The sequence below is a fragment of the Saccoglossus kowalevskii genome, chromosome 7 (assembly GCF_978046115.1).
Source record: "Saccoglossus kowalevskii chromosome 7, keSacKowa6.1, whole genome shotgun sequence".
NCBI classification, from domain to species: Eukaryota; Metazoa; Hemichordata; class Enteropneusta; family Harrimaniidae; genus Saccoglossus; species Saccoglossus kowalevskii.
This window is the reverse complement of record NC_140647.1, coordinates 8,251,184-8,268,864: the sequence shown is the minus strand read 5'-3', so window position 1 is coordinate 8,268,864 and position 17,681 is coordinate 8,251,184. Positions and strand designations below refer to the sequence as shown.

General features: G+C 36.4%; 1 protein-coding gene across 1 annotated transcript in view; it reads right to left on the bottom strand.

The window, feature by feature from the left end:
* Window positions 1–2,336: 2,336 nt before the first annotated feature.
* LOC144364197 (dnaJ homolog subfamily C member 25-like) overlaps window positions 2,337–17,681 on the bottom strand; it is a 25,565-nt gene continuing 10,220 nt past the window's right edge. Inside the window, exons 6-11 of the mRNA XM_085501033.1 lie at window positions 12,947–13,018; window positions 11,964–12,029; window positions 11,012–11,076; window positions 9,572–9,767; window positions 7,875–7,940; window positions 2,337–2,867 (exon numbers count right to left, since the gene is read on the bottom strand). Coding sequence (XP_085357159.1) covers window positions 2,748–2,867; window positions 7,875–7,940; window positions 9,572–9,767; window positions 11,012–11,076; window positions 11,964–12,029; window positions 12,947–13,018 — 585 coding nt within the window. The 3' untranslated portion in view covers window positions 2,337–2,747. The remainder of the gene's footprint in view (window positions 2,868–7,874; window positions 7,941–9,571; window positions 9,768–11,011; window positions 11,077–11,963; window positions 12,030–12,946; window positions 13,019–17,681) is intronic.

The window sequence follows — 17,681 nt, the reverse complement described above, 5'->3', positions numbered from 1 at the left end:
TCATGAGATGCATCATGGGAGTACTGCCATGTTGTAGGGTTTCATTACTAAAGTAGTGATATCATAAGATGCATCATGGGAGTACCGCCATGTTGTAGGGCTTCATTACTAAAGTAGTGATATCATGAGATGCATCATGGGAGTACCGCCATGTCGTAGGGCTTCATTACTAAAGTAGTGATATCTTGAGATGCATCATGGGAGTACCGCCATGTCGTAGGGCTTCATTACTAAAGTAGTGATATCTTGAGATGCATCATGGGAGTACTGCCATGTTGTAGGGCTTCATTACTAAAGTAGTGATATCTTGAGATGCATCATAGGAGTACTGCCATGTTGTAGGGCTTCATTACTAAAGTAGTGATATCTTGAGATGCATCATGGGAGTACTGCCATGTTGTAGGGCTTCATTACTAAAGTAGTGATATCTAGAGATGCATCATGGGAGTACTGCCATGTTGTAGGGCTTCATTACTAAAGTAGTGATATCATGAGATGCATCATGGGAGTACTGCCATGTTGTTGGGTTTTATTACTAAATTAGTGATATCTTGAGATGCATCATGGGAGTACTGCCATGTTATAGGGCTTCATTACTAAAGTAGTGATATCATGAGATGCATCATGGGAGTACCGCCATGTCGTAGGGCTTCATTACTAAAGTAGTGATATATTTTGATGCATCATGGGAGTACTGCCATGTTGTAGGGCTTCATTACTAAAGTAGTGATATCATGAGATGCATCATGGGAGTACTGCCATGTTGTAGGGTTTCATTACTAAAGTAGTGATATCTTGAGATGCATCATGGGAGTACCGCCATGTCGTAGGGCTTCATTACTAAAGTAGTGATAGCTTGTGATGCATCATGAGAGTACTGCCATGTTGTAGGGTTTCATTATTAATGTAGAGATATCTTGTGATGCACCATGGGAGTACTGCCATGTTGTAGGGTTTCATTATTAATGTAGAGATATCTTGTGATGCATCATGGGAGTACTGCCATGTTGTAGAGCTTCATTACTAAAGTAGTGATATCTTGAGATGCATCATGGGAGTACTGCCATGTTGTAGGTCTTCATTACTAAAGTAGTGATATCTTGAGATGCATCATGGGAGTACTGCCATGTTGTAGGGCTTCATTACTAAAGTAGTGATATCATGAGATGCATCATGGGAGTACTGCCATGTTGTAGGGTTTAATTACTAAAGTAGTGATATCTTGAGATGCATCATGGGAGTACTGCCATGTTGTAGGGCTTCATTACTAAAGTAGTGATATCTTGAGATGCATCATGGGAGTACTGCCATGTTGTAGAGCTTCATTACTAAAGTAGTGATATCTTGAGATGCATCATGGGAGTACTGCCATGTTGTAGGGTTTAATTACTAAAGTAGTGATATCTTGAGATGCATCATGGGAGTACTGCCATGTTGTAGAGCTTCATTACTAAAGTAGTGATATCATGAGATGCATCATGGGAGTACTGCCATGTTGTAGGGTTTAATTACTAAAGTAGTGATATCTTGAGATGCATCATGGGAGTACTGCCATGTTGTAGGGTTTAATTACTAAAGTAGTGATATCTTGAGATGCATCATGGGAGTACTGCCATGTTGTAGAGCTTCATTACTAAAGTAGTGATATCTTGAGATGCATCATGGGAGTACTGCCATGTTGTAGGTCTTCATTACTAAAGTAGTGATATCTTGAGATGCATCATGGGAGTACTGCCATGTTGTAGGGCTTCATTACTAAAGTAGTGATATCATGAGATGCATCATGGGAGTACTGCCATGTTGTAGGGTTTAATTACTAAAGTAGTGATATCTTGAGATGCATCATGGGAGTACTGCCATGTTGTAGGGTTTAATTACTAAAGTAGTGATATCTTGAGATGCATCATGGGAGTACTGCCATGTTGTAGGGTTTCATTGCTAAAGTAGTGATATCATAAGATGCATCATGGGAGTACCGCCATGTTGTAGGGCTTCATTACTAAAGTAGTGATATCTTGAGATGCATCATGGGAGTACTGCCATGTTGTAGAGCTTCATTACTAAAGTAGTGATATCTTGAGATGCATCATGGGAGTACCGCCATGTTGTAGGGTTTCATTACTAAAGTAGTGATATCTTGAGATGCATCATGGGAGTACTGCCATGTTGTAGAGCTTCATTACTAAAGTAGTGATATCTTGAGATGCATCATGGGAGTACTGCCATGTTGTAGGGTTTCATTACTGAAGTACAGATAGTATATCACTTGAGATTAAGGTAATTTTTCTGTTTTCTTCATATTCAGCCGCACACACACTATACACAATCTAATGCCATTAAAGTATTAGTATACCTTTATTATGATTAAGGCACCATCTGTTCATATGCCTCTCTAATAAAAAACTCATCAACACTTACATTATCTTAAATAATGATGAAATAGAATAAATTACTGCATTTGCTTCAATAGTGCATGCACTTATGTAAAGGAGGCATATCTTTTATAAGTCATATTTGAATCATCAAAGATGCAAATAATGCATTATTTGATTTACATACCGTACATTTCTTTCCATTTGTAATGCAAATGCAGTACTTGAATTTTTAATCTTCAAAGGACATTGCTGGGCCCATTATTTTAATCTACAAAGGACGTTGTGCCAGGCCCTTTTTTGAAAATCTTTAAAGGTCATTCTGCCGACCCTTTATTTTTAATCTTCAAAGGTCATTCTGCAAGGCAAATATTTTTAATCTTCAAAGGTCATTCTGCCAGGCCCTTTATTTTTCATGTATCTCCTGTATTTTTTATACTGACTATTATCAGCTAACTTGGCCTTCATCTCTTCTTCCTGTTCTTTCTGAAATACCTGTATGAAATAAAAATGACATAATCAGCATCTTTACAGAGAGTAATTTGGTAATATGTTGAGAACCAGTTCATATCAAGGGCAAATTTCATATAAAAATTGAGTATTTTGCTCACTGTTGATTTGCCTAATGTATGAAAGTTTCAGAGAATAATTCATATGCTAAAGAAAAGTTGTCAGTATGAAAATTACCTTAGAATAGTAACAAATGCAAAACATAGAGCAGCATTAACAAAATTGAGAATTAGTGCACATAATTTAGAAATAGAGAAAGGACGATACAAAAAAATTCCTTGCAGTGGTAGAAAGTGCACTGCTTGCGACCAAAATGAGTTTGAAGTCTAAATGCATTTCTTACTTGAATGCAAGCTGTATGAAAATGAGAGAACTGAAATGTTGAAGGAAATAAATTTAATACATTGCAACAACACAAATACCAATAAATTGATTACAATGCTAACAAGCAATAACAGCCAAAAAATAACAAAACTAGCAAGCTACATCTATAATTGTTTTAGTGCCAGGGAAAATCATTTCAAAAAACTACCAGCTGTCCCTAAATAAATAAACTATTTTTTTTATTATTATTCTTTTCAATTCTTCATTTTTCATCTGGAGTCAATATCCAAATAAGGATACGATTATGCAATAAAGATTATTATTATTATTATTATTATTATTATTATTCATAAATTTTACCTTTCTTCAGCAATGGAATGAAAATTTATTTATATTATGAATGAAAATAAATTGTTGATAAACTGGGTAGATATATATATATATATATGTTATCATGAATGAATCAATGAAGTGACCTAAATATATTTTGTTTGGAGGGATTTATGTACGTACCCTCAACTGCTAGATGTTGGAGGGATTTATGTACGTACCCTCAACTGCTAGATGTTGGAGGGATTTATGTACGTACCCTCAACTGCTAGATGTTGGAGGGATTTATGTACGTACCCTCAACTGCTAGATGTTGGAGGGATTTATGTACGTACCCTCAACTGCTAGATGTTGGAGGGATTTATGTACGTACCCTCAACTGCTAGATGTTGGAGGGATTTATGTACGTACCCTCAACTGCTAGATGTTGGAGGGATTTATGTACGTACCCTCAACTGCTAGATGTTGGAGGGATTTATGTACGTACCCTCAACTGCTAGATGTTGGAGGGATTTATGTACGTACCCTCAACTGCTAGATGTTGGAGGGATTTATGTACGTACCCTCAACTGCTAGATGTTGGAGGGATTTATGTACGTACCCTCAACTGCTAGATGTTGGAGGGATTTATGTACGTACCCTCAACTGCTAGATGTTGGAGGGATTTATGTACGTACCCTCAACTGCTAGATGTTGGAGGGATTTATGTACGTACCCTCAACTGCTAGATGTAGTTATTTTAAGGCCTATATACGAGAGAAAGCTATATATACATGTATAAGCCATGGCATGACATGACTGAGTTACTGTTAGTTAAATAGTAAAAAACTCTAAAATGAGTCAGCCAATTTCAAGGAAAGGGAAATAAAAATTACATATATTAACAGAGGTACATTACTTGGGGTTTGCAACGCGCATAGTACTGTATGGTGACATCATGCCAAGATCCCATTCTAGTCTCATCTCGTAGATAGCGAGACTGATGATACTACCTTCTGACATGACATAGGCGGTTTGTAATAAAACAATAAAACACGTATTACCACATTCATAGTGAAAAAATTTAATACATCGAAAATGTACAGAAAATTTAGTTATCGTAATCCGTCATATCGTGAGCAGCTATTTTGATCCTTCTGGACATTCCTGTATCCTAGTTACCTTGGGCATGCGCAGAGTTGGAACCCTTATGTGAGAGCAAGATTGTAACAGGATCTTGGTATCATGTCACCGTAGTTGCAAACCCTAAGTAGTGTACCTCTGATATTACATAGTAGCTTCGCAATTTGGCAGTGGGTGGCTTTTGTAGTGAGTAACTTTCGCAGTGTGTAGGGCTTTGTCCGGTAACTGGTCCATTCATCAGAGTTGAGAAGTAACGTTTGTGTGTCAAGAACAACTGGTGTTAATCTGGGAATGCCACCCTTAGGAGCTGTTAATTTTTTCTTATCCTAAATAAAACCCATGCTCCGATATTCCTCCTAGCTTCTTACTTCGACCAAAGAACATTTGACCATTTATAGAATTGGCTTTGCATCATTCATTCTTGTTATACTGCTTAGTGACATATGTACTTTGTGTTGCAGAAGGAGCATTGAATATTGTTTATTGAAATTATTAATCCCCAGAACAATTACAGTATGAAAAAATCATGTATCATATCATTCTGGCAATGAAATAAAGATATGTATAATGTATTGCAATACAACAAATTGAAAAACAATTGCTACAATCTAAGACACGAAGTTCTATTTGAGAAGAGGACTATGTTAAAATTGTTTGACTGGCATACCAAAATCAGAACATGTGCTATATTCACAGCAATACTATGTTTCTCTGCACAGAACAAACTGAAAACAAAAGAAATCGTCTGATCCAAATGACCTGTGTCCTTGAAAATTAAGTTTTATCAACCTTGCGTTTCCAAGTGAAGAAAAGCAGAGGTCAAAAAACAATTTTTGGCCAATCTTCTATGATTTTTTTTTATGTCAAAAATTCAGCCCAGCGGTTAGATTTATTAATTATTAACAAAGATTTGGGATGTGAATCGTGAAACAAACAAGGTGTCAAAACATTAGTATGATAATTACACGTTGGCAATTAACAATAGTTGCAATTTGTTTTTCTTAATTTCCTCAGTGATAGCTACATAAATTGGAACCAAAACGTTATTGGCAAGATTCCAGTGACGGTAGTGACGACTACCAAAATGTAATTGAAGGCAAATAAATACGTGAAGCATAAATAAACTGTTTCACATCATAGTTCAAAATACAGGACTTAACCATTGTTTACTCTAGAGGGGAACTGAAATTACTCACCTTTGATGGCGTCATAATAAGCAAGGGTGAGTTTATGCTATTACCTTGAACGTACATGTGTACTTTAGCACAGTCACTTTATGATTGATTGCCTAAGCTTTTAGGTTCATGTCCTGCAAGTTAGAGTGCACACACCTAAGCGGCCGTCCCTCAGCAAATAATTTAGGCCAGGCATTTTTGGTGTCAAAATCATGAAACTATTTGTTTTACGCAATCTGGGAAGTCCGAATTACTAAACAAAGTACAATTTGACGAAGCGAAAAATCCAAGAACCAACAAAGTAAATATGGTATGTTTTAAGTCTAACTGGATCGGAAGTGAGAATTTGTTACTACTCTAATTATACAAACATATTTTAGTATAAGGTAGTAATTAAAGTACATATATACATGTTCATTGTACACTCCATATATAACCAAGATCTTAGATAGGAATGAGAATTACATTAAAATGGCACCATTCAGCCATCTTGAATTAGAACATCAAACAAATATATGATGTATTATGTACCTATAAAGTTTGAACATGATTGGTTATGGCATGTCAGAGATACGACTCCAAAACAACATTATCGTAATGGACCGCGTAATCGACCATGCCCAGTCAAGTGCCTACCCCACACTTTTACGCATACGACAAAGCACCAACCCCTTCAAAATGCCACTGTCTTTGATTATTGCTTAACGAATACTGGTAATCGTTTTTATATGATACAGAGTGGATATCGACCGCTGTGAATATGTTGTGAATGCGTAGACCGCAGTAAATGTGTGTAAACTATGCTTCGACAATGACCTGTTAATAAAAGTTGATCTGTCAAAAATTGCTAGTTACCAGTTTTTTTTTCAAAAAAACTAATGCCGTTTATTCGCAGAAATCAATTCCAACAGATTGTACTTTGACATCGATAATTCACTTCCGCATTGCGTTACCAGAAGGTCTTTGGGAATTTCCGAACAATGGCGTTGGTACAACACAGAATTCTGATTGGTTAATAACAGACTTGAACCAAAAACTTAATTTTCCCTCAAAAACTTAATATCCGCCTCAATCTGTCACATGGTGGATTAAAATTGTCATTTGCATTTTTTTCTGAAGGGGGTGCAGCATCTGGGTCTCATTTTGAACAAAATTCATCCATACATGACCAAAAACCGGCTCCAGAATGGCAGAAATGCTTGATTTTGATGAAATTTAAGCATAAAATTGCCATCTTTATTTAGATCAAAAAATGTTTTCAGACTGCCTCTAAACAGGAACAAAAAAAAAATTGAATGTATTTTGCATACTGTGAGTACTGGTATACTGATGACTGAGCAGAGCTCATGTGTTGACTGGATCTGTTATCGTCTGTCCGTCGTTCATCAACTTTTATTCAAGTGACTTCTTCTCCCAAACCGTAAGCTACATCACCTTGTTATATATAGCACAGCTACCAAGGGTGGACCTCTGTCAGATTTGTTCATTTCATTAAATCACATCAAAATCTCTATTTTTGGGGAATATTTTTGTCATTTTTCGAACAACTGCTTGTCAGATTGCATTGAAATTTGGCATGAATGTTCTTGACATGACTAGACTCTGACTTGCTAATTTCATGAGACCATATGTAAGTATCTTCTAGATTGCTTTGAGATTCATAATAACAAATTTGTTCATTTGGTGAAAGTTATGATTTTTTTTTAATTTTTCCCACTTTCCCATTAGTTATACATGGGCTATGTATAATACATTGAATGTATAGTGTTGGAGTGTATTGTTGGGCCAATATTTTACAATAATGTTTAATTTCAGGTTGAGGTAATTTCAATGTTTATGTTTGCTGCTATTAGACAAATGTAACAGTTGGAAAGGTAGTCTTTATCAGTACACATTGTATTAGATTCTGAACTATCTGGGCCAATGTTTTCCATGGTATTAGGTCAAAGTAGCCAAGCCAATTATAAGATGGTACAACTGTATACATGTTTCATTTCTGTTGTTCTACTTCTAAAGGTAAACACACAATTATTAAACTTACCACAAAGTTTTCCCAAATCCATAGTTCTTGTTTAATAAATTTTTCTTTTGCACTGTCTTCTAGGGCCTGAAAACAGAAAAGAATATTTAAGGATAGGAACACAAAGAAAATCCATCAATTGAAACAAAATCGGCATGAAATGCAAGTATAGGACAATAAAAGACTACCAATGGCAGACTGGTGAAGTGTGTGTAAGACCAGTTCAGCTAAACATGGAATGTCTTGATACTCTCATCCTAGATAAGACACAGAATAACGGACAAGTTCAGCTAAACATGGAATGTCTTGATACTCTCATCCTAGATAAGACACAGAATAACGGACAAGTTCAGCTAAACATGGAATGCCTTGATACTCTCATCCTAGATAAGACACAGAATAACGGACAAGTTCAGCTAAACATGGAATGTCTTGATACTCTCATCCTAGATAAGACACAGAATAACGAACAAGTTCAGCTAAACATGGAATGCTTTGATACTCTCATCCTAGATAAGACACAGAATAACGGACAAGTTCAGCTAAACATGGAATGCCTTGATACTCTCATCCTAGATAAGACACAGAATAACGGACAAGTTCAGCTAAACATGGAATGCCTCGATACTCTCATCCTAGATAAGACACAGAATAACGGACAAGTTCAGCTAAACATGGAATGTCTCGATACTCTCATCCTAGATAAGACACAGAATAACGGACAAGTTCAGCTAAACATGGAATGCCTCAATACTCTCATCCTAGATAAGACACTGAATAACGGACAAGTTCAGCTAAACATGGAATGTCTTGATACTCTCATCCTAGATAAGACACAGAATAACGGACAAGTTCAGCTAAACATGGAATGTCTTGATACTCTCATCCTAGATAAGACACAGAATAACGGACAAGTTCAGCTAAACATGGAATGCCTTGATACTCTCATCCTAAATAAGACACAGAATAACGGACAAGTTCAGCTAAACATGGAATGCTTTGATACTCTCATCCTAGATAAGACACAGAATAACGGACAAGTTCAGCTAAACATGAAATGCCTTGATACTCTCATCCTAGATAAGCCACAGAATAACGGACAAGTTCAGCTAAACATGGAATGTCTTGATATTCTCATCCTAGATAAGACACAGAATAACGGACAAGTTCAGCTAAACATGGAATGTCTTGATACTCTCATCCTAGATAAGACACAGAATAACGGACAAGTTCAGCTAAACATGGAATGCCTTGATACTCTCATCCTAGATAAGACACAGAATAACGGACAAGTTCAGCTAAACATGGAATGTCTTCATACTCTCATCCTAGATAAGACACAGAATAACGGACAAGTTCAGCTAAACATGGAATGCCTTGATACTCTCATCCTAGATAAGACACAGAATAACGGACAAGTTCAGCTAAACATGGAATGTCTTGATACTCTCATCCTAGATAAGACACTGAATAAAGAACAAGTTCAGCTAAACATGGAATGTTTTGATACTCTCATCCTAGATAAGACACAGAATAACGGACAAGTTCAGCTAAACATGGAATGCCTTGATACTCTCATCCTAGATAAGACACAGAATAACGCACAAGTTCAGCTAAACATGGAATGCCTTGATACTCTCATCCTAGATAAGACACAGAATAACGGACAAGTTCAGCTAAACATGGAACAGCCAACAGAAATCCAAAAAGAGACTTACCAAATATCGACTTGAAGATAGCTTCATATATTTTCTAATAATATGGTGTTTTTCTTCCAATCCATAAGGTTCTTTTTTAATATTAAACTTCCATATCCACCTCACATTCCAGTAGATGTATTTTAATATGTACCATGGTAGCATAAATAATTGTATCCACAGCACATCAGTAATCTGAGGTTTACTGTATCCTCCCCTGTAAAACACAAGAGATCATGGAAGTTACCACACAAACCAGCCAGTGACTGAATCATATAAAACAAGTATTCTGCAATGAATAATTCATCATTGAAAATTTAATGTTAAAGACCATAGGCATATACAATTCAGTTGTTTGTTATAAAATGAGTAATAAGGGTAGTTACATAAAATATTACTTAGAAAACCTGGGATTTTTCCCCACAACGCATGTGACAATGAATGATATCATATTTATAAGAAAACGAATGTCAACAGCATAGCACAAAATATTAGGTTCCTATTCATAATCATTGTGACATAAAAAATGACCAAGGCACAAACTTTAGTTGTGTTCAATTACAAAACCATACACATTTAATGATAATTTAGCTTCTAATCATCTGCATGGCTTCAAGAATTGCAAAAGCATACATTTGTATGATGGTGCAGTACTTGAGTGACCTGATAGATGGACTGAGTCGGCCATCTTGACTAGACTTCACAAATCAAAGTGACTATCCATAATAGTTAATCCTTACACCAAGAAAAACAAACAATACATGCATGTTTTTTAACAACTAAATTGGTCAGCAGTTGTCAACCTTAGTACTGTCTGGGTATAAACTTTGCTGTATGCATGTATGAGATACATGTCTAAAATGGCCACCAGACGGTCATCTTGAGTGAAATATCAACAACCCATAATGATTGATCGACCACCACAAGCCTGAGATCTGGTTTCGAACATGTCAAAATACCTGATTTTAGTAAATTTTTACATTGAAAATGGCTGCCAGTTGACCATCTTTGCCCCTATCATGAAATCATTACATGTGCATATGTATCAGACTAGGTGTTAAGTATGTGCAGCATGGTTTGAAAAGAAGTGGTTAAGGTTGTCTGAGATACAGCTCTAGATGAACAGATGAACACACACACAAATCTGAGTTGGCAACTTGCTGCTGTGCTGTGTCAGAATGTTTTACATGTACACAGCGGCCTTGGGTAGGTATACTGTATTTACTGTAGTTCACCCACCCATCTTGCCTACCCACTTCGAATTAGCCAATCAATTTACTGTTTAAATGTGTTTAGTGTTTCTGTTCTGCAATCCAACCCCAAGCATCCCATTAAAATTTGCAAGAGCAGTAGACTTGAATACTTTTAGTATATAGTTACTGTATTGAGTATTTAAAAAAAAAAGTTCTGGATACATGTGTATGTAAACACTAACCAAACCCTGAACACTACTGTACATACCGTATATCCATATTATCTTCCACCACTTTCTTTATTATGCTTTCTTCTTCTTCTTTTATTTCTTCCTGAAAGACATAAATATTAAGTAGTATTTGTCATATTTTAGCCAATACCATGTCATAGTCATACATTATAATGTTTTCTCTTTCTTCATTACTTCATTATTATTAATATACTTTGTTATAATTTTATTGCTACTGTACCGATAGAATTACTGTATTTCTAAAGATGCAATAAATATTATTATTATTATTATTATACAAGGGGTAATAAACAAAACAACACAGTAGACATTATACATCATAATTATGCTATGTTCTATTAATAGTGCATACACTTGCATGAATTTGAGGTGTTTCCATTGTCAAAATAAGTCATATTTTAATGGTTTAATGGTGCAATTTCAGTTTTATATGCACTTGAGAAATGCTTTCACTGGAACAAATGTGTTGGTAATATAGAATTTTTTCAAAGCAAACCTATAACCAAGAGTGTTGATCCCAACTGTGGAGATAACAAGTAGATTACCAATTCTACAAAAAATGATAAAATTGTACAATGCTGAACAATGGAGTCTATTGTTTCTCTGTCATTTGCTCATTAATAATTCAATACCTGTTATATGACAACATTAAAATATGAATATGTGTATTTGCAACAAACTGAGTATGTAATGGATGAAATGATTGAGCCTGTCTATCTCTGAGGTGCATGTCAAACGCCACACTTCTCCACACAAATTTGTCATATACAACTTAAGTGTAGTCAATTTACAAAGCTCCTTTGAATCATGGAAAAATCATTTTATAAACTATACTTATCTGCAAACACACAAAGAGACACATGAGGAATTACACAATATATCCAAGAATCTTGCATACCTCCAGTGTGGTTTGCAATTGTAACCCATGACAAAGCACCCTTATTCTTACTCCATCAAGGGATTTCTTACCTTTGATCTCTTGCCTCGTTTCTTTCCTTTGTCCAACAGGCCTGTTTCCTTTGCTATATCCAGTGCCTGAATAGAATTAAAAACCATTAGTTCAACCACTCCTATCTGTATTAAAAACAGCATCTCTAATAGAAGCCGCATCCATTCTTTTTGAACAATTGAGACCTAAAAATTCACCATTTCTCATATGTGTAGATGCTCTAATCCTCGGGGGCAGACATCCAGGCATTTTCTACCGCCTGGCAACCCTCGCGGTGAAAACAAAGACCAAAAACTCGCAGAAAACGGTACTTTGCAAAGGTTGTTGAGAGTCCCCTGAACAGTGTAACAAGATTAGCCCTACGTGTGTAACATATATGAATTTGGTTGTTCAGGATTACTTCAAAGTTGAGTTTGTGTTGTTTTCTCGAATTTTCACCGGCTCCACCGGCGTTCCACAGCAGCGCGCACAGAGCCCATAGAAATACGTGGTACAGTGATGCGCGTCTTAGCAATGTAGAACGTCTGTGACGTAGCTCCGCCCCCGAGGATAGTAGCCGCATCCCCTCTATTGCATTGTACCATTTTATTAGAAGCTGCGGCTTTTAATACAGATTTTACAGTATATATCAATGCTGAAGTATAATTGTGTGTAATAAAAAAAGGTAGTGACAGAACAGTAAGACAAATTCATACTTCTTATTTTCAGAAATAGTTATGAATAAGTCTGTGAAAGAAATGGGATTGCTTCCTCTCAGTTGTAACAAGTAATACTTCATAATCCATCAATCCTTCTATATTTCCAAAATATCTGGAAATATTTATTTGTTCATGTTCCAATCCAAATCATGTCTTGCATTTTCAACAAGAACAGCATTTTTACTAAATATTCACCGAAATGAGAAAATTAACTTTATCATAACGAATAAATAAATCTAATAAAGGTACTTCCTACATTTTGACTTTTTTGGAATAGTGGAAATAAAATATGATAAGTAACTCACCTTTAGCCTGTACTTGGGAACAGTGACAAGGTATTTTATGGCTGAATTATATCTAGTCCACCAACTAAAATACTAAGAGATTGAGAAAATATGATTTTGAGAATGTTTAGACTTGTCTAATGCTGATCAAATGATATAGCACATAGAGTGTATGTAGATCAAACTACAATCACAGACTGTACATACATATGGAGCTATAACCGTAGACTGTACATATATGGAGCTATAACCATAGACTGTACATATATGGAGCTACAACCATAGACTGTACATATATGGAGCTATAACCATAGACTGTACATATATGGAGCTATAACCATAGATTGTATATATATATATGGAGCTATAACCATAGACTGTACATATATATGGAGCTATAACCATAGACTGTACATATATGGAGCTATAACCATAGACTGTACATACATGGAGCTACAACCATAGAATGTATATATATATGGAGCTATAACCATAGACTGTACATATATATGGAGCTATAACCATAGACTGTACATATATATGGAGCTATAACCATAGACTGTACATATATGGAGCTACAACCATAGACTACATATATGGAGCTACAACCATAGACTGTATATATATATAGAGCTATAACCACAGACTGTATATATGGAGCTATAACCATAGATTGTATATATATATATATATATATGTAGCTATAACCATAGACTGTACATATATATGGAGCTATAACCACAGACTACATATATGGAGCTATAACCATAGACTACATATATGGAGCTATAACCATAGACTGTACATATATGAAGCTATAACCATAGACTGTACATATATGGAGCTATAACCATAGACTGTGCATATATAGAGCTATAACCACAGACTGTACATATATGGAGCTATAACCACAAACTGTACATATATATGGAGCTATAACCATAGACTGTATATATATATATATGGAGCTATAACCACAAACTGTACATATATGGAGCTATAACCGTAGACTGTACATATATGGAGCTATAACCATAGACTGTACATATATGGAGCTATAACCATAGACTGTACATATATGGAGCTATAACCGTAGACTGTATATATATATGAAGCTATAACCATAGACTGCACATATATGGAGCTATAACCATAGACTGTACATATATGGAGCTATAACCATAGACTGTACATATATGGAGCTATAACCGTGGACTACATATATGGAGCTATAACCGTAGACTGTACATATATGGAGCGTCAGCCTCAGGCTGTATATATATATATATATATATATATATATATATATATATATATATATATATATATATATATATATATATATATATATATATATATATATATATATATATATATATATATATATGGAGCTATAACCATAGACTGTGCATATCTATGGAGCTATACCCATAAGCTGTGTATATATGGAGCTAAAACCATAGACTGTCCATATATATGGAGCTATAATCATAGACTGTGCATATATAGCTACAACCATAGACTGTACATATCTATGAAGCTATACCCATAAGCTGTGTACATATGGAGCTACAACCATAGACTGTACATATATATGGAGCTATAACCATACACAATATATATACATGGAGCTACAGCCATAGGCTGTATATATATGGAGCTACAACCATAGGCTGTATATATATGGAGCTACAACCATAGGCTGTATATATATATAGAGCTACAACAATAGACTGTGCATATATATGTAGCTACAGCCATAGACTACATATATGGAGCTATAACCATAGACTACATATATGGAGCTATAACCATAGACTGTACATATATGGAGCTATAACCATACACAATATATATACATGGAGCTACAGCCATAGGCTGTATATATATGGAGCTACAACCATAGGCTGTATATATATATAGAGCTACAACCATAGACTGTGCATATATATGTAGCTACAACCATAGACTACATATATGGAGCTATAACCGTAGACTGTACATATATGGAGCTATAACCATAGACTGTACATATATGGAGCTATAACCATAGACTGTACATATATGGAGCTATAACCATAGACTGTACATATATGGAGCTATAACCGTGGACTGTACATATATGGAACTATAACCGTAGACTGTACATATATGGAGCCAGAACCATAGACTATGTATATGTAGCTACAACCATAGACAGTATATATATGGAGCGTCAGCCACAGGCTGTATATATATATATATATATGGAGCTATAACCATAGACTGTGCATATCTATGGAGCTATACCCATAAGCAGTGTATATATGGAGCTACAACCATAGACAGTCCATATATATGGAGCTAAAACCATAGACTGTGCATATATAGCTACAACCATAGACTGTACATATCTATGAATCTATACCCATAAGCTGTGTACATATGGAGCTACAACCATAGACTGTACATATATATGGAGCTATAACCATACACAATATATATATATACATGAAGCTACAGCCATAGGCTGTATATATATGGAGCTACAACCATAGGCTGTATATATATAGAGCTACAATCATAGACTGTGCATATATATGTAGCTACAACCATAGACTACATATATGAGTTATAACCATATACTGTATATATATGGAGCTATAACCTAATATGTATATGAAGCTGCAACCATAGACTATATATAGAGCTACAACCATAGACTGTGCATATATAGAGCTACAACCATAGACTGTATATATATATGAAGCTATAACCATAGACTGTATGTATATTGAGCTATAACCATAGGCTGTACATATATGAAGCTATAACCATAAACTATATATATATATATATATATATATATATATATATATATATATATATATATATATATATATATATATATATATATATATGGAGCTATAATCAGAGTATATGTATATTAAGCTGCGACCGTAGACTGTGCATATATATAGCTTCAACCATAGACTGTGCATATATAGAGCTACAACCATAAACTACATATATATGGAGCTATAACCATAAACTGTATATATATGGAGCTATAACCATAGTATGTATGTATATGAAGCTACAACCATAGACTGTGCATATATATAGAGCTACAACCATAAACTACACATATATGGAGCTATAACCATAACTGTATATATATGGAGCTATAACCATAGTATGTATGTATATGAAGCTGCAACCATAGACTATATATAGAGAGAGCTACAACCATAGACTGTGCATATATAGAGCTACAACCATAGACTGCATATATAGAGCTACAATCATAGGCTATATATATGGAGCTACAACCATAGACTTAGGCGAGGGTTCTCTGAACTCGCCTATTCACATAGTTCATACCCACCATAGACTCCGGTCAGTCAAAATTACTATTTTGAACTGTAGGCATTAATCAGCGATTCTGCCGGTGAGGAGATAGAATCTAGGTCAGAGGAAGCCCCATGACCTCAAGATTCTTTTACCCTTACGTCACGAACCCACGTGACCGAGGTCACATGGCAGCGCCATAGGCAGCCGTACAATCACTCTGGTTCCTTTCTCTTCGCCTCGAGGACTTAGACCAACGCTACAGAAAGAGTGGGGTGGTTGGGGGGGGGGAGTCTATGGTGGGTATGAACTATACCCTTGCCTAAATTCACTACGTTCAATTACACACCATAGACTCCGGTCAGTCAAAATGACTATTTTGAACTGTAGGCAGTCAGACGCCAATAGGTGGTGGGTTTTTCCGAGCAAACAGAAAAAATGATGAAAGTCTTTTCCCAGTCCGGGATGAAAACAAACTCAATACCTTAGTTAAGACCCAAGAAGGGTGGTGTCTTACCTTGCCTGTGCTGTCCCGAAGCAATAAGCCAATGCTGCTGTGGTGACAGGGTTTGGTGTGCCCGAGAAAGCGAGACCCAAGCCGAATTTGGAATTTGGAGGTGATAAGCTTGAAGTAGGACCGAAACAGTTTGCATGAGGGCGTAGGTCTAAAAAGGAAGCGAAACCTGGGAGCTTCCAGTAAGTGCTAGTGGTACAGACAATCAGCCCGCAAGAATGCCGAGACTGACTCATCGCCTATGGCCAGGGGCCCCTGCGGTCGTTCGGGCTGGGTCGGTAATCAAAGCCTGACCCGCTACGACGGGGCCTAACCTGAAGAGACCCTGCTCAATAGATTGGGTGTCTCTTAGGTAGTAGTTGATGAGGACGTTCTGCCTTCTCCAGAAGCCTGCCCTCAGAATGTGTTCGAGGGGGGCGCCTGACACTAGCGCTAGTGAGTTAGCAATTGCACGGACCTCATGTGCTCGTACTTGGTGTCTCTGCAAGGTCTGTGTTGAGGAGGATAGTGTATTATAGACCTCCAGTACAGTCGCAGTAATCCACCTGGAGATGGAAGTGGGGGAAGCCGGCTTATCCTGTTTGCCAGGGCCGTAACACAAAAAACATGTGTTTGGTTCCCTGTCTGGAAAACCTGGTACGGTTCTCGTAGCAACTCGGTGCTCGGACAGGCAGAGAAGCAATTCCTCCTGATCCTCCGGACCAACAATATTTGACAGCCGGGGGATGACAATCGGTTGAGGATCGTGTCCTGGGATTTGATTCTTGAAGAGAAACCCGATTCGTGTCTTTAGTACAACTTGATTGTCCATAAAGGACAGTGCACCTAGCTCTGACTGGTGCTTACCTGAGGCGAGGGCCAGTAGGAAAACTGTTTTCCACGTCAAAAACTTGAGAGGTGCTGAAACGAGGG